The following is a 21,489-nucleotide window of genomic DNA, read 5'->3' on the forward strand; positions in this document are numbered from 1 at the left end:
ATTATTTCTGCAATCTGTTCTTTGACCCACCAATTCTTTAGGATTAAATTACTTAGTCTCCATTTAATATTGAACATTTTATTCAAATTCTTTTTAGTGTTGTGTAAAGGATGTATTTTATATTTCTGCTTTTCTGCATTTGTAAATAAAATTTTTATGATCATGATCAATTTTTGTAAAAGTGCCATGTATGACTGATATATATATATATATATATATATATACACACACACATATATTTTCCTTTCTATCACATTCTGTAATCTTCAGAGATCCATTATATTTTTTCCTAAAATTTTATTCTGATCTTAACTTGCTTATCTCTATATATCTTGCATATCTCTTTTTGCTAGATTTATCTAGAGTAAAAAAAACTTTATCTCAATTATTATAGTATTGTTGTCAATTGCTTCTTCTAATTCACTTACCTGTTCCTTTAAGTATTTAGAAGCCCTGCTGTTCGTTGACACTCAGTGAGCTTCTCATTTGTGAGTATTCTTATTTTGTCCTGCCTACTTTTAAAGTTGGTGCCATCTCAGAGTTCTTTTCCAAGGCTACCATAGAGTCAGTCAGGCAATGCATTTATTGAGCACCTACTGTGTTCCAGATATAAATAAAAGTTAGTCTCTGCTCTCAAGGAGTTCACAATCAAAGAGAAAAAAGACACCATGAAAATAACTATGTGTAAATAAGCTTCAGTTGTTGCCGTTCAGTTGTTTTTCAGTTGTGTCTGATTCTTTATGACCCCTGTTTGGAATTTTCCCTGACAGAGATGCTGGAGCAGTTGACAATTTCTTTCCCCAGCTCATTTCATAGATGACGAACTGAGGCAAACAAATTTAAGAGATTTAGCTAATAAGTGTCTGATTTTGAACTCTGGAATTTGAGTATTTCTCCAGGCCTGGCACTCTATTTACTGTGCCACCTAACTGCCCCAAGCAAACTATAAACACGATAAATTTAGGATCATTTCAGTAAGAAGGCACTAGTATAGGTGGGGGAGGGGCAGGAAAGGCTTTCTGTAGAAGGTGAACTTTTAGGTGGAACTTGAGGAATCCAGAAGGTGAGGATAAGGAGAGTGTGTATGGGGGGGGGCAGTCTGAAAATATCCAGAGCCAAATTGAAAGGATGTTCCTTAAACAAGTTGTTGAATACTTTTGTATTATATAAGAAAAACCTGGAAAGACATATGAAGTGATACAAAGTAAAGCAAGAAGAATCAGGAAAACATTGTACACCTTAATAACAACATTGATGATATAAGTAAATTGCTAGGGACTGCTGTGTGTGGGAGTGCTGTGAACCTTCATCACCTGGTGTCCTCGATCACTGCTATTTGGTTCAATAAACAGAGACCTTGGAGATCTTGGTGTACAAAGGGAGAACTTGTCATCCTTGTCTTCCTTGTCTCCTGCCCTTCCAACATTCGCCTGGGGAACATTAAGGGAGTCTGGAAAAGGAACTCAACAGTGAATAACTTAGCTATTCTCAGCATTCTAATGGTCCAAGCCAATCCTCAAAGGACTCATGATGAAAAATGCTATTCACATCCAATGAAAAAAGCTCCCTCTCCCTGTCCCCTCAGGAGGCCGAGATCCTGTGCACTTGAGACCTGACTCTGCTGGCCATCTGTGACGTGGTGGGTGGCAAGTATGACCCGCAGAGACACCGCTATGATCACCACCAGAGATCTTTCACCGAGTCATTGAGCTACCTGTGGCCCAGGAAGCCCTGGCAGATGAAGCTGAGCAGCACATTGGTCTATCTGCACTTTGGCCAGAGGCTTCTGGCCCAGCTGCTGATCACCAGCATGGATGACCACATTGTAGACACTCTCTATGATAAGATGTATGAATATTTTGTGGAGGAAGTAGATGCAGTGGACGATGGAATTTCCCAGTGGGAGGGAAGAAAGCCTCGATATGCACCTTCAGCGCTCAGGTTGCCCAGCTTAACCCCACCTGGAACCAGCCAAATCAGGACACAGAGGCTGGCTTTCATCGTGCCATAGAGCTAGTACATGAGGAGTTTCTATAGACTAGATTTCTATAAGCGCAGCTGGCTACCTGCCCAGGCCCTGGTGGAAGAAGCCCTGGCAAATCGATTTCAGGTAGACCCAAGTGGAGAAATTATAGAGCTATCTCAAGGTGGTTGTCCCTTGGAAAGACCATTTGTTTGATCTTGAATCTGGGTTGACCCCCTTAGTGCCCATTGCATTTGTACTCTTTCCTGACCAGAATGGACAATGGTGGGTATACACCAAAAGAGCTTCACTTCTTTGAGAGTGGGCTGCCCTTGCCTGAGCATTGGCAAGGTCTTCGGGATGAGGCCCTGGACCAGATTACTGGGATCCCTGGCTGCATTTTTGTTCATGCCAACAGCTTCATTGGTGGGCACCACACCAGAGAAGGTGCCCTGACCATGGCCTGTGCCATTCTGGCCCAGCGCCCAACAGCTCTGCCTTCTGATCAATTTCTTTCTTTTTTTTTTTTTTAGGTTTTTTGCAAGGCAAATGGGAGTTAAGTGGCTTGCCCAAGGCCACACAGCTAGGTAATTATTAAGTGTCTGAGACTGGATTTGAACCCAGGTAGTGCTTTATCCACTATGCCACCTAGCCGCCCCTCTTCTGATCAATTTCAATAGTTTTCAGCACAAAAAAAAGCTATTCTCAGCAATCTAATGGTCCAAGTAAATCCTCAAAGGACTCATGATGAAAAATGCTATTCACATCCGAAGAAAAAACTAATAAAGCCTGAATGTAGGTCTAAGCATACTATTTTTCACTTTATTTTTTCATGTTTTTTCTTTCTTCATAACATGACTTATATGGAAATATGTTTTACATGATTGCATATAAAATATATCAAATTGCTTACCATTTCAAAGAAGGAGATGAAATAAATAAAAAGGGCAATATTGAAAAAACCCTGAATTCATAATAGAAATCTAACACTATCACACTATAATACTCTTTTAAATATGTTGTTGCCTGTTTGCTAATATTTTATTAATTTTTTACAACAATCTTCATTAGAAATATTAGTCTCTAGTTTCATTTTCTCCTTTATCTCTGATTTAAGAATCAGGATCATATAGGTCACTGAAGTTTTCTAAGATCCCTTCTTTCCTTTGTTTTTCCAAATAATTTTGTTATATTGAAATTCTCTATATATCTTGTTGCTCTTTCTCACATTACTTTGCTGAGCCATCACCTGTATACAATGAACATAACTCAAGACTCTCCTCTGGGATTTCTTCTCTTTCCCAATATTCTTTCTCTCTCAATGATCTCATTAGCTCTTCTAGGATTATTTATCAAGCACATGTAGTTCACTCCCAGTAGCTGGAGAAATGTCTATCCCCATGCAGTCTATGTTTGCTTTTGCTATAAAAAGCAATTGTACTGTCCTAAAGACATAACTGGTTCAAAAGACTAAGGCTCTTCCAGCTTTATACATATTGCTAATTGGACATTACCACCATGGCAAATACACAGGTTAAATATTCTTACAATGCTTTTATAGTTTTTGCAAGGCAATGGGGTTAAGTGGCTTGCCCAAGGCCACACAGCTAGGTAATTATTAAGTGTCTGAGGCCAGATATGAACTCAGGTACTCCTGACTCCAAGGCTGGTGCTCTATCCACTGCGCCACCTACCCACCCCTTACGATGCTCTTTTAAAGAAAAGTTCTTTGTTGGCTATTTGATTGTCTATGAGTATCTCATTTTGTTGCGTTCTTGATACTGAACCATCAGACTGGACTGAGTCAGCTTTGGCTCACAATCTTAGTCTCTTTCCTAAATTGAAGTTCTATGTAATCAATTGCCCATTGAATATTTCCATTTTGGTATCCCATAAGCAAACTCTTTGTCCTTTATATACAGGAATATGTATGTTAGCTAGTGTTTGTCAAGTACAATATTACTATATATACAAATATTTATCAACATATATATATATATTTGTATATACTTTTAAAAACATTCACATATGTATATTTTTAAAAAGTAAAGCAAGCAATGTTTGCTTGATTGATCTACCTGAGATCAATTTGGTTGGAGATAGAGAGTGTGATGGAGTTATATATACTACCACAAAAAGGTAGGTTGGTACAAGGAATATCCTTTGAGATATTTTTAGATTAATAAGCTGCTGAATTTGGTGTTATGTGGTAGAAATATCTACTTGTAGTAAAGGCCACATCTAAAGTGCCAACATTAGCATTTGGAGGTAGTCTGACTCCCCCATAATCATCCATAGAGTCTATGAGAACACAGGGCACCTTCAGGCAGCCTGTGAGCTCAAGTGCTGTCAGATCCAACTGGGTGCTGTTTTTAGCAGGTTTAAATTTATCATCATCTCTGATGAACAGCAGGCAGATGTGCTGTTGCAGAAACAGAAATTTGAACCCCTGGTAAGTTAGCTGTCTCCTATAATCCAAAAATTGCCCAGTCTTATAGAAGTCACATCTGATTGACCTGTAGCAGGCACAGAGGAATTTAGATGACACAGTGGATAAAGAGCCAGGCCTGGAGTCAGGAAGTTAAAATCATAGCCTTGTGACCTTAGGCAAGTCATTAAAACCTGTTTGCTTCAGTTCCCTCATCTACAAAATGAGATGGAAATGGAAAAGGCAAACCACTCCAGTATCTTTACCAAGAAAATCTCAAATGGGGTCACTAAGAATCATAACCAAGTCAGTTGCCACACTTGAGGAATTTATATCCTACAGAGGAGAAATAAACACAAAGTAAAATTGGTGGCAGGGGAGTAGTAAGCAGTACTAATATTAAGAGGGCTCAGGAAGGGTATTATGTAAGGAACAGAATTTAAGATAAATCTTAAATGGGGATAGGGTCTTCAAGAGAAAGGAGGAAGGAAAGAATCTTACACATTGTAGGTGAAGAATGAACATTTGTTGAAGTCCCAAAGAGTTAAAATTTAATCTTGATGATGGGGAAAAATTCCTAATAACTATAACTCTTGAATGGTTTGCCTTGGGAGGATTGGAGATGCCCTCTTTACTAGGTTTTTCTTATTCATGTTTGAATTAGCTTTGAAGGTACCTTATAATTCTGAAATTCTGAGATTCTTTGCTGCACAATCTATGGCTGATTCTGAAAGACCTGGACCTGGTTTCTGCAGAGAAATCAAAGAGATTGACTTTTGGTAACCTCTGCCAATTCCCTTCTATCCTTGAGTGGCCTGCTCTTATCCTAGTAGTAGAGTGACTGACCAAGAGGGCTCAATTCTTCCAGTGGGCTGGAGACTCTGACCCACAAGTATCTCCAAAATACTGACTACACAATATTTTACTACCAACAGAGAAGGATAATATGATTAGTTTTTAGTTTCACCTCTTATTTCCAAAATGGCTCTACAGGTAAAAACAAACAAAACCCACCAATGCAAATATTTGAAGATAGTAAATATCTTGCCCCTAATTCTGTTCTTTACTAGACTAAGCATCCCCAGTTTCTTCAACTAGGCTTTATATGGCATGGTTTTCACACTCTGGTTATTCTTCTCTAGAAATATCAACAATGTACTTCCTAAATTGTGGTTTCTGGAACTGTACATAACCCCAGATTGAGTCTGAGCAAGGCAGAAGTATCTTGACCTTTGTTACTTAGAATTTCCACCACACAATTTAGTATGTAAGATTGCCTTGTATCTTTCTCCAGTTGTTTTTAAAATTTGAAAAAAAAATGAATTCTGCACAGTACCTAACCAGTGTACCACAGAGTATTGTTTTGCAGATAGAAGGTACTTAAAACTTTGCCTCTGATGCCCTTTTACAAGATGCATCCTCCATGAGAAACCTGTGAAATGGATATCCCAAAATCTCAGCAAAGGATGGGACACCAGAGGAAAAGGATCCCTCAATAATATACCTGTCAAGAAGTCATCCATTTTTTTTTGCTTGAAGACCCAGTAAAGGAGAAATCATTGCTTCTCAAGGATGCCCATTTCCAGTTTTGGATAATTCTAGTTGTTAGGAAACTTTTTTCCTTACATCAAGCCCCAATTCTTTGTGATTTTCACATATTGTGCTTCTTTTCTCAGGCATATTGTAAGTGAAATGCCTCTATAAATTTACAGATTGTCTTTTCAGGTGAAGTAATGAGACTCAGAAAATTTAATTTGTTACACCAAAAAACAGCCTAGGAGTACTGATTCTTGAGTATCTTACCTTGACTAGCAGTGGAAAAATATAGGAGGAAGCTTCTATCATTTTTGCTTCTTATTCCTACTGCCAGAAAGCCAGCACTAGGAGCATCAATAGAGAACCTAAACAGGCTCCTCTTCCAATAGGTTCAGGGTTCTTGCTCTGACTCACTGTCCACATTAGAAACAATAACTTCAGGGATAGTGGTACATAAAGTTGTCTGCTTTACTAGTAAGTACTCCACATATACTACCCATACACAAAATAAAAGGTTTGAATCACCAAACCAAAAGGTTGAGATGATGCTCATGTGTATATGTATATGGCCACCCACCATATATCAGTTTTCTATTGTCAGGTTAGTCTTTGTCACTTTGGATTGACTTCTGCAATGCTTTGTACAAGTTGTACAATGCAACTTATAATTAAGGTTACTGGCAATTTTAATCACAAGGCAGGCTTACTATTCTCCAAAAACCTGCAGCTTTTAAAACATGCTTCACCCCAAATGCCACTGAGAAGATGATGTGCTTCTCCATCAAATAGATTCTTTTATGACAATCTGAATAGCAAGAACTTGGTGATGAAACCATTAAAAATACTTTATTGTTACAACATATGAAGATCACAACACATTCGGCTTTTTCTCTCAAGGATATACACAGTACAATCTGTTTGGTACAGAGGTTAGAACAGGAAACTGTTCTAGGCAAGCCCTTGAAAACTGGCTGCTGTATATCTCAGGCAAATGGGATTTGTTAGTGTTTCAGTGACAGCAGTAGCATGTGATAGATGGCTCCATTAACCACTTCCTTACACCATTCCCCTCTCAAATTGTGAGTAGATGATCCCTAAAGACCTAATCTCCAAGCTTAAGTCAAAACAATCTATTCTCTCTACTACAGAAATGTAAGTAGTTTTCAACAGTGAAATTAGCTAGTATATAGATTTTTCATACTCTGACTTTTCTTGTAACCTTTTAATTCTCTTCCCCATTTCCTTGATTTCCCCTGAAGTAATATTGTGCAGTGGAAAGAAAGAGTGCAGGACCTATCACTTACTAGTTGTGAATCATAGGTGACTCATTTAAACCTCTCTGGAATTCATTTTCCACTTGTGAAACAAGGAAGTTGGATGAGATGAAGTTTAGGATTCCTCCAAATCTAGTTTGCTCAGATAATAGGGCAGAGAGAAAAAAAGAGAATCTCCTAGCTGTCCTGTTCCATTCTTTTTTGCACCCACTAGAAGTTCTGTTAATAGTCTGGTGGGGAAGACTAAAACTTACCTAAAAGGAGGGCTTATGGAATATATGGATCTCAAGATCCAAGGCTATTTTCTCCAAGAATATGGCTAACTATGAATAAATGAGTCAAGGATCAATTCAGTCAAAGAGCTGGAAGAGACATCAAAGGTCATTTCTAAGTGAGGAAACTGGGGCCTCAAGAAGTGAGGTGATAATTTCCAAGGGTTCATTTTTCCTGAACAAAAAGATCAAACAGTCAATTCCATCACTACTAGGTATATCTGCTATAGGAAAAAACAAATTAAGGACACAGAGAATATGGAGAGACTCCAGAGGACAACCAGGTTGATGAAGGGTTTTAATCCATGACATATATGGATTAGTTAAAGCAGCCTGGCATATTTGGCCTGAAGAGGAAAAGCCTTAGGGTTTCGGAGTAGACTTGAAGTCTATCATGTGGAACACTATTATCGGCTCCAAAGGGTAGAACCAGGAGCAAATGGTTACAAGGAGACGAATTTAGGCTTCATGTCAAGAAAAACCGGTTAACCAGCATTGAAGTTCTCCAAGCAGAGGCTAGATGGCAACTTAACTGAGTCTTTTGAAATAGGGATTCTTTTTCAGATAAAAGATGAACTAGATAATTACTGAAGGTCCCTTACAACACTAAAATTCTATGATTCTATGTCTTTGTTCTACAAAACCCAACTGTCTGATCCTCCCTTCAAAGAAAACTATCACTTTCTTAACTACTTTATTACAATTCTGCACAGCTTTCTGTAATCAGAAATGCTAAGTTCAAATCTTGTCTGATAGTAAGCTCCATTACCTTAAACACATCCCTTAATACCCTTAAGCCTCAGTTTCCTCACCTGTAAAAATAGTCTCTGAGGTCCCTTCTGGTTCTAGATTTATGGTTTTGTTACTGAGCAGGCAATGGGGAGAGGGTAGTCAGTTTCAAATCAGTCAGACAAGGCCTGATTCTTCTTACAAAGATTAACTTTGTAGATGAGAGGACGAGCCTCCCCCTGCTGGCTAATTTATATACATAAGACATCCTTAGTTTAAACATCCAGGGGATGATATGAATTATCTCCCTTATTTCAACAAGAGATAGATAAGCTGGTGCCTCAAGGATCATTAGTTTTCCGAATCACAGAACAATGTACTTATGAGGAAATACACTCAAATTTATGACAGTACCAAGGTGATTAGTCAAATATGGATAACATTATTATTAGAATCCACCTCCAAATCTCTGCTGCCAGGCCCCAGTTAACTTATTCACATGGTTGCCAAAAAGGTAACTTCAGGCCTCAAGGTACATTCCACTACAAGTTCTACAGAGGCAAAAGTCCAGCCTCATTCTACCTTTATCAGAACTGACTGTGGAGACCAGATTAAAACAATGCTACACTTTTTTCTCTATTTTTTGGACAGAGGAGATTACAAGGGAAATCTAATGAGAATCATTGTTAGAAGGCTCCTCTGCTAGAATCCTGCTCCTGCTTGTTTCAAATGGAGAACAAAGTCAAATGTCAGTTCTATTGCCTAATTTAAAAACAGGAACTATGCAAATGAACTGAAGCAATTCTCATCCCACACTTCTTAAGCTGATTAGTGTTATGGCAGGGAGAATATAGCAGCCAAATTCAATGAATTTTAGGGTTTGAAAAATGGTTAAAACAGACCCAACATTCTGGGTTTTCACAGGTTAAGAACTTCCCTGCTAGAATCACAGTTTTCCTAATACACATTGGAACCTTTCAGGAACATTATTGGAAATCCTATAAAGTCCAGTGCTAATTTTCCCAAGGCCATCCCAGTTTTAATGCCACAATGAAAATAATGAGAATGAAGCTAACACCAATGTTCTCTCTCCTAAAGCTTTTGGTTCAGTGTGGATAAACTGATCCAGATTTGAACATGCCATTGTCCTATCCCAACAGGTAGGGAGAGGATGGAGTGCCGAACAAGAGCAGCACAGAAAGATGCTGTTTAGAAGGATTTCCTTTGCCCTTCCTTCCTCTGGTCACACCCAGAATTCAACAGGAACACAAATCAAATGGCCTCTTCTCTCAGTGGCAGGAGAATTCAAGAAGTATCCTCTGCTCTTTCCCATTGAAGCCAAACGCTTAGAAAAGATCTATGGAAAAGGCAGTCCTTCAAGCACATCATAGGGTCTGGGGTGGGGAATGTAAATACAGCACCAAGAGTGTTGTGACTGGGGCTTGACTGTCATGGAAATCACAACCTTTAGCAACGGCTTTTGGCTTGAAAAGTTTGCAAGTCACCATTTAATCCAGAGATGAGAGAAAGACAGCACTACTAAAGTGCATTCAGACTTTAAAACATCAGGAAAAAAAATGCTATAGAAAAGAAAATCTTGATACAAGAGCAATAAATGTGCTGCTCATCAGTCAGCATTCCCCTGTCCACTTTGCTTTGCCCTGTCCAGTCCAGGACAGTTCCAGAGCATGTCTATTCCTGGGACTGAGAACCCAAACCCTCCAGGGGTCATAGTTCCTTAAGAAGTGCCTTCAAGGCCCCAGTGGGGGAGGAAAAAAGGTTAAGATGCTGCCACCCGTTCTGGTTGTTTTGGCCTCATCTTGATGGGTTCTTTCTCTGTGGAGGAAAAAAAATACTTGTTACTTTTATACAAGACACCCAGAAACAGAGCCACCCTAATGGAAAAACAAGGTTTGATAGGGAAGGCAAAACATTCCATTCTGAGAGATCTTGCCTGTTTCCACATCTTGAATATGAAAAACTTGCTAACAAGATGGAATGGTAATATAAAAGGAAAAAAATCTAAGAAAACTGATTTTGGTAAGAACAAAGTTGGCCACAGATGTACTAAAAGAAACTCTAGTAGAGGACAAGAACTACTTAGATGATAGCAAGAAAAAATAGCAAAAATGGAAAAATTATGAAAGCAAAGCAAGGGCAGATGGTCAATGGATATTTTTTGTCAGTTAAGTCCAACTTATGGGAAGAAGCAGTCACTCTTCCCCAGGGAAGAGCACTACTAAAACAGAAAGTAATGAGCACAACCCTACTCTACTGAGAATATATGAAATATTATGTTGGTTCCTGGGGGGGGGTGTCAAATATTTTTTGTATCTTATTTTTACAGTATTCTCCATTTGTAGGACATACTTTCTTTTGAAAATAATGTCACTGCCAAGAGGAAAAAATATATTAACTCAATGCTTCTGAAATCCCATGCAATTTTTTCAGAAGAATGACTTCACTGGCAAATATTTTCCCTCTTGGAATTCCCAGGCAAGAGGGTTAGGAGTTATTACCAAGTTCATCATTCTCATTCCCTAGGTTGAAATTGGCTTCCTCACTCCCAGTCAGAACTGAATGAGGAAAGCCTAGGCTGATGTTTGGTTTTACAGTTTGGTTATGCCTTAAATTCAACAAAAATTCTCAGCTCTCTTGATAACCTTAAAGATGCTAAAATATTAATTAAAAAGGAAAAAAAGACAAACCTGGAATCTTCTCTGACAGGGGTTCTGAAGGAACTTCTGGAAGCTCTATTTGTTCCTACAAAGACAAAAGAGAAAAATGTCGTGAAATAAAATTCTGGAAACGTTTAGGGTTTGGTAGCTTTCCCTAATCTAGCTTAACTTTGTCTTTTCACCTTCTACTTAAACAAGTTCCTTTAATAGAAAGGGTTTTATTTAATTATCAGCTTTATATGACACTAAAACTCCTAATCATGAACTTCTATGTCCTTGTGGTCTTCGAAACACATCAACTAGGACACCATGTGCCACAGTGGATGGAGAGCTAGGCCTGAAGTCAGGAAAACCTGATTCAAATGTAGCCTTGATGCTTACTGGCTGTTCAACCTTGGGCAAGTCACTGAACTGCTGTCTGCCTCAGTTTCCTCATCTGTAAAATAGGGATAACAGCACTCCCTTGAAAAATTGTTGTGAGTTGATGATTACAGTAGAGCACTTGGCACTTTAAAACCTGGCACCCAACAAGTTGAGGTAAATGTCAGCTGTTGTTATTACTGTTATTTGACAGAATATAGTGAAGCCTATAGATCTCTTCTAGAATAATGGTACTAAATGTATAAAATAAAATATATAAAATAACTAAGGACATCAATAATGAAGTACAGTCATCAATTTATTTTTTTCTTTTGCAAGGCAAATGGGGTCAAGTGGCTTGCCCAAGGCCACACGGCTAGGTAATCATCAAATGTCTGAGACCGGATTTGAACCCAGGTACTCCTGACTCCAGGGCCAGTACTTTATCTACTGCACCACCTAGCCAACCTGCATTGATGTATTTTTAAAAATAAGTTTCTAAGTACCCCACATCAAAAGTCCTTGCAATATAGAGTTAGATTCAGAATGACCAATTTCAATAGCTTCTGACTCTCAGGAGGGTCTGCTGTGGTTTTGGGCCCCATTCCTTATGTCATTATCAAGTCAGGTCAAGTCAAAAGCCCTATTTGTGAGCACCTAGGTGCTAAAGAAAGAAGGAGAAGCAGTGCATGGAAATGTCATTAAAATAATACTAGAAAGGCAGCAAAGTCAGGAGTTTCTTAAACTTGACTTGACTAGTAATTAGCTATGACCTGGGAGAATTCATTTAAACCTGAATTCTCTTTTGTTAAATGAGATTTGACCTAGTCATAGCACTGTGGAAAGAACATCCGATTTGGAGATCAGAAGCTCTGGGGTCAAAACTTGGACTTTGACAGATATCACTCATATTATTAAGAACAGGTTAATAAGTCTTTTTTGGGGAGGGGTGTGTGTGTCTCAGTTTCTTCATCTGTAAAAGAGGATAATGCTTGCATGGTGCATTTTACAGAAAAATGTTAAATTTTATTAATGTGAACTATTATCCTAAGTTCCCTTCTAATTCTAAACATTTTGGTTCTATCCTATGGTACCTTTTAGCAGCTATACAGAAGTCATTTTTTTATTTAGGTTTTTGCAAGGCAAATGGGGTTAAGTGGTTTGCCCAAGGCCACACAGCTAGGTAATTATTAAGTGTCTGAGACCAGATTTGAACCCAGGTACTCCTGACTCCAAGGCTGGTGCTTTATCCACTACGCCACCTAGCCACCCCCACAAGTCATTTATCAAGTTTTTTCTCTTCTTCTGCATTTCAAAACTCTTAATTAAATCTTTTAATATTTCACTTTACTCCAAGCTCTAATAAAGAGGTGGCCCTTTCTCCTCACCCAGGCCAGTTCCTCTAGGCACTCTTGATCTCATTCTCTCCTGTCTTCTCCAGCAAGCTACTCCCAGTTCCATCTCCCTTCTTTCCCTTTCAAACTGTCAATCTTTTGCTTTAGGTGAGAAATGTCTAAAAACCTGTCCTCCAAAAATTCAGGATACAATTTTAAGTTTAATCTGATATTATTTTTTTCTACTTTTTAAAAGTCTAGATAATCAACGAAACAATAAATTAAGCCCTGATCTATGGAACTTGTGATTTGAGGGATGAAAGCTCACAATGAAAATTTAACAACTGGTTTTCATGAGTCAATTTCATTGAGCTCTAGCATCCTCCAGTTCCTGTGAATGCTCATCTCTATGCAGATGATTCTCAAACCTTTATATCCAATCCCTATTTCCTCTCCTGAACACCAATTACCTAACAGACATTTTAAAAAAATTAATATTTTTTATTAATACTTGTCAATGAATAGGAACATTTCCATGTACAAATGAAACTATAAAAGCCTTGTTCTAAAGCATACATCAACCTTAAAATCATCCTTTTTTGACTTTCCTTTTGCTTTTTACTGTATATTTTATGTGTTCTGTTGATTTTTTTGTACCATTATCACCCAACTCCTGGTCCATCAAAAATCCTTTATAAGATAGAAGTCAATCAAATTACTTACATTTTATTGGTTGTGTCTGAAAACACATTTTACTCATTCTGTACCCAAAGCATATCATATCTCTACCAAGTTGTAGAAAAAATACTTTTGGAGTCAAAATTGGTCCTACAGGATATTTCAAATTCAACATGTTTAAAACAGAACTCCCATCTTCTGTAACAATCCTACTATTCCCAATTACAATTACACTTCCTCCAATAATCCTTCCCGTCTGTCCCACAGGTTCACAACTTTTCAATGTCCCTAATCTGATATAAGGTATATTAACTGCCAAATCTTGTCATTGATCTTCAATTTTTCTCTCTCCTCTCCCATAGCCACTGCTCTAGTTCAGGCTCTCGTTACCTCTCCATTAAATGACTGAACTAGTTTCTAAATTGTCTTCCTAGTTTAGGTCTCTCCTTACTCCAATCCACCTCCATGCTGCCTTAAGTATAGGTCATCCCTCTCCTCAAACTCTGCTCTATTTAATGGAGAATCAAATCTTTTCACAGCCTGGTATTTTACACATAGTTGGGTTCCTCAAACTAGCCCAACTTCCTATTTCACTCTAATCTCTTGACTCTGCACTGGTTGATGTCATATCTCTAATGCTGTTCATTTTGTCTCCTGGAATCTCTGATTTTCTTCAAAATTCAATTTTGCACCACTTCATCTGGGAGGTTTTTCCTGATTCCCTTAACTGCCAGTGCAGACTTCATGATTACCAAGTGTTTGGCTTATGTGTGTCTTGCATGTTATTCTTCTTCTCCCACTCCCTTCTCCCATCCTTGAGGGTAAAAATTATTTTGCTTTTATCTCTGGAGCTTCCAGGACTTAACTAAAGCATAGCAGGCACTTAGTAGATGTCTATCTTCCTTCTTATCACAGTTCACACCCAATTCTTTTCCCTTTCACTATCTCAATAAGCTTTGAGGATAAGCCCCCATAACCCTGGGGCTTTTCACTAGTATAACAGGTGGGTGGGCTTTATTAAACCAGCCTTATAACTCAGGCTCTGTGATGGGCCTGTAAATGGGAGGCAGCAGACATGAGTTCACACAGTTAAGCTACAGTCTGGCAAACTGAGAGAGCTGCCCAGAAAGATTAGGAATCCTTGACTGAGGGGACTTGATACAGACCCTGAAGAATAAATAGTGCTCAGGAAGTGAGAACGAAAAGGAAAGGCCTGGGCTAATTCCTTATAAAGGTCTCTTTTGGATGGAGATGGTTGTTCATGTATGCATGCCCTCATTCATCCATTCAATGACCATTGACCAGAACCACAGAATAGAAAAAGTCAAAAAAGCTCACAACACTGTTAGTGGAGGGTAAAGAAGAACAAGGAAACTGATTCTCTATTTCCAAGGAAAACTATGTTCAAATTCTCAATATTCATGTGGATCATTAGTAAAAAGATAATTCTAACCAGCCTACTTTTCAGGATATTCCCAGGACTCTACTTCATCAGCTAAATGTTATGTTCAGGAGATGTAAATATTTACACTGATTTGAATAATAAGGAAAATTAATTGGGGAAAAAGTTCTTAACTCATAATCCAAATATGTGAATTAACAGAAGTTTGGGATTTTCACAATCAACTCAACTGTTACCTGAGTGATAGCTTCCAGTTCCTCTAAGATAGCATCTTCATCTTCTTGAGTAAAACTGCCAGCCAAGAGATCATCAATTTGCTACAAAGAGAAAGATCACAATGACTACACACTTTTTGTCATTCTGTCCTTGCTCCTTACAGTTGAAGCCTGGAGCAAGGTAAAAGGATGGGAAAGGTCAGGTATAAAATTGTCTCTTGCCACAAGACTTCACTAATCAAGGGAATACATCAAAGAAATCAGTAAATGCTAAATAACCTTGAAGATTGCAAATTTACATCACAGAGTAAGTGGATAAGTGACAATTATTATTATTATTATTTAGAAGAGATCAAGATACCATCACATACAAAATCCATACCTTCTGGTACTCCACAGCATCCCGGGTTTCATCCATTATCCTTTCTACTTCTTCTATAGACATGACCTAATAGTATAACAAAAAATGTTTACACCTTGAAGGAACCTCAGTACTCATCTAATCTAATTCATTATAACGATGAAACTGAAGCCAAAAAAAAGAACAAGTGTCAGTTGTGGCACAACCAGGACTAGAAAATGGGTAACCCAGTGTTTGTGCCACTACATACCAAGCTGCTACTACTTTGGTCCCTAGTTAAAATCAACTATGAATTCTATTGGCCAGATAAGAAATGCAGATTAGGTCAGGTAAAGAGATTACCCTTGATCTCCCAGGATTACTGCTTTCATTGATTTTGAACAAGCCAAAAAATGTTAGTGACTCCTCTAAAAGATTTTATCAGAAGAAGAGTAAAACAATGTATATAAATCTTATAGAAGTCTTGCATCTCCATTAAAAATAAAATATCTTAGGGTAACTATCTCTCTTCTCCAAACTCCAAATCCCTATGCCACAAGGGGACATTCTTTTTAGATACTCAAAAGAGGAGCAGTGGGATTACAAATCCCTCCCACATCTAATCCTCTTTTAATCAACTCTACTATTCCTTTTTTTAAAGACCTAGATTAAAACCCATGTTCTATATCAAGTCTGCCTCAATTAATTTTTAAATTAGTCACATTTTATTCTGCAACTCTTTGGCACTTAGAGATTTAGTTTGCATTGCTTTACATTTGATAGGTAACTGTTGTTAAGTCATTTTACAGTGGTATGTTTTTTTTTCTCCTTAAAAAAAAAACCATAGTTTAAAGGCAGAAATTATGTCTTCTATTTATTTTTGCTATGGCAACCAAGACAACGTTCTATCCCTGGCAGATGTTCAATAATACTTTCCGAAACTACCCTTTTGTTTCACAGGTCTCTGGGTCACTGCACTATTTGCCCCATCCCTTGTTGCTTCATTTAGTTCTTCTTCCATCTCAGGAGTACATTCATAGCTTGACCTACCTGATGCATTTTATTCAGACACTCATTTCCAAACTTCAGACCTTCGATCACTTTCATTTCAATCTGGGTAAATTCAATGTTCTGAACCTGGAGAAAAAAACAAGACAAACCAAATTCTAACTTGTTCAGGAGACATTCTAAGGCCAAACTTCACTTTCTAAATGGGAACTAATTTTATTATTTGTACATAATCAGTCATTCATGTCTATTTCAGGGACTAATAATGATGGTATGTATGACCCCTCCTGCCTTCAGAAACAAGACTTTTAAACAATATACTTAGCCCTAGTCTCATTAGGATAGAGGAAAAGAGAAGGGACAAAACCCAAAGTAGTCTGTTATTTTTTGTGAAAGTATTGGTGAAAATTTAGAGGATTATACATAGATTTGCCTAGAAACTGGGGGGGGGGGCAAGGGAAAGAAGGCACTAAAATACATAAATATTCTTGTGGGCTACATATTGACTTACATAAAATTTGATGTCATTTATGTTTTATTGTATTTTTATTCATTTTGTTGTTTGTTCTAATCACATTTTAATCTGGTTTGGGCAGCCCTCAGAAGTGCTGTGGGTCATATGCATATTTGACATCCTTGGTCTAGTGCATGAAGAGGTAAAGTGACTTACTCAGAGTCACACAGCCAGAATTAGAGGCAGGATTACTAAATCCATCTAGGCTTCAAGATAGGTTATCTGTTGAATGGCTGCCTATAGTAATAAAATTTTGTTGCCTTTTAGAAATGCTTCAGTAGTTAGGTAAAATTTCTCTTTCCAAGGCAGTTTCCTAACTTCCTGCAATATTCTGGAAGTAAAAGTCAAAATTCCTCCCCCCCCTATAATAGGAAAGTGGTATGAAACTCTTACTCAGCTGGAAAACTGTTTTTCCATATAACCCATATCTCTATTGGATGCTAACCCTCACTTGCATACTTCATGACTCTTTTCTCTATAACAAGATTCTAAACTGGCTCAAGATCCAATCCAATCTTTTCAAAATAGCTATTTTAATTCTTCTCAGAACAATTATATCTGTAGTGAAGTCAAAGTTCCAATATAGACCTGGCAAAGGATTATATTTGTTACAAGAGCACTTTTGTTTAATTTTTATCAAAACAGTCTATGGTTTTATGGTATATCCACCACTCAGGGATATGGAGACTTATAAATACATACCATAGTTTCCAGATTTGTGATTTGATTTTCTGTCTTATCCAAGAGTTGTTCTTGGTAACGTTTCTTCTTAAGCAGTAACTTTGCCCTTCTGCAGAAGGAAACCCAACAACAGATATAGTGACACAGATGGAAGCAACAAAAGAATCACAACATCATTTTGGGTTGGAAGCTCAGTGCCTGTTAATTACTAAAGCAAATAGGCCCCCTTGAGTAGAAACCTGATAAAAGGGACAACCTCTGCATCATTAACAAAACATAGCCTTTGAATGGTAGAGGGAACATATGTGGAATTAGTGAGCTGACGTTCAAAAAAAGCAAAGAAGAGCTATCCAGAAAATTCTATGTTACAAATAATTCAGTCCTTCCACCCCAGTGGTTTTCACTATCCTCTCACTTACTCTTTTTTTCCATCTCGAAGAAGTTTTCTGGCAATTTCCTTTTCCCTTTCCAGTTGCTGGGTGATCCTCTTCTGGTATTGCTTCAACTTATCCCGTTGTTGTTTCAATTGCTATTAGAAGCAAAAGAAAATGGCAATTCATTAAAACTTTTGATTGATGTAGGGAATTCTACTTCTCATTATCAAGCCAAAATGCTTCTGACAATATTACCGATCTCCATTTTTATCAAGAAACATGGTGTGTGTGTGTGTGCATGCAACACACACACACACACACACACACACAAACACATACACACCAAATTACATGGATGGGAGTGTTATCCTCAGGGAATCTTTGCTCCAGGAGAGATAACAACAATCTTGATCCCTATACACTGAGACAACATACTCATGCAATGATAACTATACAGACACCAAATGGAACAGTCATTACTACCATCTCTCTTTCTCTGAACACTGCCCACCTGCCAAGTAACATGTGCATATGTCTCACCTACATATTCAAAAGAGTGGATAAAAGTCATGATCTCTTTGCTCTATCTTTAGAAGGGGTTTGTCAGCTTGGAACACTACTTCTGAAAGATTGTTAACTCTTGGTTTGTTTAACTTCTGATTTAAATAGTAGGAGATTGGGGTATACAGTTTCCTTGGGTCATATCTCAAAGAAATATTAGATAATTTTTTATTTTAGCCTGTGATTATACATGGTTCCTGGGAGAGGGAGAAGACTAAAGATCAAATGAGATAATATTTGTAAACTGCTTAGTGTTGTGCCTTGACACTTATTAGGAGCTTAATAAAGGGGCAACTAGGTGGCACAATGGACAGAGTGCCAGGACTCAGACACTTACTAGCTGTGTGACTTTGGGTAAATCACTTAACCCTGCTTGCCTCAGTACCTCAACTATGAAATGAGCTGAAGGAAAAGGCCAACCATCCCAGCCTCTTTGCCAAGAAAACCTCAAAAGGAAGAAGTTGGACACAACAAAAACAAATGCTTGCTTTCTTTCCTTTTTAAAGAAAAACGGCAAGTTTGTGATCTACAAAACACACTAAATTATTAAGAAAGCAATAAAAAGAATAACTTTCAGAAATAGCAAGCTTCTTTTTGTTTATTTATTTTTAGGTTTTTGTAAGGCAAACAGGGTTAAGTGGCTTGTCCAAGGCCACACAGCTAGGCAATTAAGTGTCTGAGACCAGATTTGAACCCAGGTACTCCTGACTCCAGGGCTGATGCATTATCCACTATGCCACCTAGCTGCCCCAAGTAGCAAGCTTCTTGATGGTGCTTTTCTCAATTACCAAAAGAAATTGTCTTCACAAAGACAAAAGTATAAAAGCTTAGGGGCAAACTGATAACATTTGAGAAATAACTCTTTCCAATCCCCACCCTCTCAAAAAAAAAATTCCCACAGTCAAAGGTGAAAGCAACGAAAAGCTAAATTACAGTTTACCCCATCATCAGCTTTGGTTGGATTTGGACAAAAGCCTTAAAAACCTCTGGAAGAAATTCTCTTTTATATCCAGTTTCCCTTTAAAAGGCATATTAATCTATAATCAAAATTATGATCAAACATTTTTGAGTGCCCTAGGAGTAGCTCATAAATTCATCATAAAATGACTGAGGCCAAATTCAGAAGGATGTAGAAAAGTCCATCAACCCAGCCTCCTAATTAATCCTTTCTATTTTTAGAATACCTAGTCCCTAATAGATTTAAAAAACTTGGGAACTCGCATTTTAGAAAGGAGGAAAAGAAAAATTGAGTGTATTTGAGTTATAACTAACACCCATTCATTCAATAGTCAATTCCAAGTCCCCAACTGACTCTGTTGAGATACCACATGTGTTCAGTGAATTCAATACATGCTTTATTTATTTGTTTACTTATTTTATCATCATTTTAGATTTTTTTGCAAGGCAATGGGGTTAAGTGGCTTGCCCAAGGCCACACAGCTAGGTCATTATTAAGTGTCTGAGGTGGAATTTGAACCCAGGTCCTCCTGACTCCAGGGCCGGTGCTTTATCCGCTGCGCCTCCCAGCCGCCCTCCCCAAACAAATTTTTTTAAAGATGTTGGTTGAGGGGCAGGTCTTTCAAGACTTCAGGACAGGAGGGGCGGCTAGGTGGCGCAGCGGATACAGCACCGGCCCTGGAGTCAGGAGGACCTGGGTTCAGATCCGGACTCAGACACTTAGTAATGACCTAGCTGTGTGGCCTTGGCCAAGCCGCTTAACCCCGTCTGCCCTGCAAAAACCTAAAAAAAAAGACTTGAGGACAGGAACCACTTTCCTTCTGTGTAAGCCAGGGGCGACGGCAGCCCCTCCAGGGGCTTGTCATGGGGCCACACAATGCGGACAGGTTTTGTTTTGCAAACCTTAATGCTCCGGCCCCTTCAAAACAGAACTGGGAAGGAAAGGGGCGCGTCCCGGGGACCCCCACCCAGACCCCACCCTCCTCCTCTCACTGCCCCGAAGACGCCCGCAGGGAGGGCAGGGGGAGGCCGGGTGGGGCGGAAGGGCAAAGCTGAGCCCGGGCACCCGCGCTGTCCTCAGCCGGGCGGGCGACCCCCCACGAGACCCCTTGGAACACCGGAAAGAAGCCGAGGCCCGCGGCGGGGGCGGAGCCGCGGAGGCCCCCCGGCCCGGAGGGGCGGCTCGGGTGCCCGCTCCCCGGGCCCCGCCGGGCGCGCTCACCAGCACGGCTTTGTCTTGCTCCGTGACGCGGCTCTGCCTCTTGCGGCCGAACAGGTTGCCCATGGCGGCCGCGGAGCCCCGGCCCTGCCCGGCCCGGCGCCGCTTCCGCGAGTCCTCGGCGCAGCCCGAGCCCCGGCGGCCGGGGCCGCCCCGCCGCCCTACGGTGGCCGAGGGAGCCCAGCGCCGGCGGAAGGCGAAGCCCCCACGTGGCCCGGCTCAGCCAGCGGCCGGAGGCAGGGGCTGGCGGCGTGGGGGGCGGGGATTGGAGCCGGGCCTGGGGCCGCGAGGCGAGTGCAGAGGCATTCTGGGAAGGGAGCCTCGATCGGGCGGCCTCTCCCGGGCGTCCGGACGCGCCCTTTGACCCCTGGAGAGGGAGCGCCGGGAGCCAATCAGCAAAGGCCTCGGGCGCCGGGCGCCGGGAGCGTGCGGGCTGTCGAAGATCAGAAGCCGCGGCCGCCCTCAAGGAGCTTACGCCTCAAATAAGGACGAGGACCAGGATAGGTGTCACCCAGCGCCCCAAAGGTTTGCGAGTGCTTTAGGCACAGGGATGTAGCGTGAGGAAGGACACACCCAAGGGAGCCCGCGGGGGAGGGGACGGTAGAGATGTCTGTGTCACACATAGATGGACACATATATGTATATATACCTATGGACAAAGGGCACTTGCCTGCAAGGAGCTTACAGTCTAATGGGGAAGAGACCCTTCTAGGTGGCCCTGGAGTCAGGAGGACCTGAGTTCCAATGCGGCCGCAGACACTAAATAATTACCTAGCTGTGTGGCCTTGGGCAAGCCACTGCCTTGCAAAAACCTTAAAAAAAGGGGGGGGGGGGACTCAAAACTGTTCACACACATTTATACACACACACACAGAGACCCTCAACACCCTGGGGGTCTCTTCCCCATTACATTGTATAAGCTCCTTGAGGACAGGGACTGTCTTTTTTTTTCATATTTCTATGCCC

The 21,489-nt window shown here is 39.9% G+C and overlaps 1 protein-coding gene and 1 pseudogene across 1 annotated transcript; one reads left to right on the top strand and one right to left on the bottom strand.

Annotated features, from left to right (window-relative positions):
• The first annotated feature begins 1,537 nt into the window (after positions 1-1,537).
• LOC141512097 (MYG1 exonuclease pseudogene) lies at positions 1,538-2,496 on the top strand (annotated as a pseudogene).
• A 4,251-nt stretch (positions 2,497-6,747) lies between these two features.
• CHMP6 (charged multivesicular body protein 6) lies at positions 6,748-20,686 on the bottom strand. Its single transcript, XM_074224955.1, has 8 exons — positions 20,527-20,686; positions 17,832-17,941; positions 17,434-17,521; positions 16,260-16,346; positions 15,252-15,317; positions 14,891-14,971; positions 10,911-10,965; positions 6,748-10,038 (listed from the first exon to the last, which is right to left on the bottom strand). The coding sequence occupies exons 1-8, from the start codon at positions 20,587-20,589 to the stop codon at positions 9,983-9,985; spliced, it is 606 nt and encodes a 201-aa protein (XP_074081056.1). The 5' UTR covers positions 20,590-20,686; the 3' UTR covers positions 6,748-9,982.
• Between the last annotated feature and the right edge of the window lie 803 nt (positions 20,687-21,489).

This window comes from Macrotis lagotis, chromosome 2 (genome assembly GCF_037893015.1).
Source record: "Macrotis lagotis isolate mMagLag1 chromosome 2, bilby.v1.9.chrom.fasta, whole genome shotgun sequence".
NCBI classification, from domain to species: domain Eukaryota; kingdom Metazoa; phylum Chordata; class Mammalia; order Peramelemorphia; family Peramelidae; genus Macrotis; species Macrotis lagotis.

Excerpts from the sequence above, each read along its gene's own strand:
- CHMP6 (XM_074224955.1), bottom strand. The coding sequence starts at position 20,589 with ATGGGCAACCTGTTCGGCCGCAAGAGGCAGAGCCGCGTCACGGAGCAA. Across the intron at positions 17,522-17,831 it reads CTTCGAGATGGAAAAAAAGA|AAGGGCAAAGTTACTGCTTA; the intron begins GTAAGTGAGAGG and ends TTCCTTCTGCAG. Across the intron at positions 15,318-16,259 it reads GTCTGAATAAAATGCATCAG|GTCATGTCTATAGAAGAAGT; the intron begins GTAGGTCAAGCT and ends TTATACTATTAG.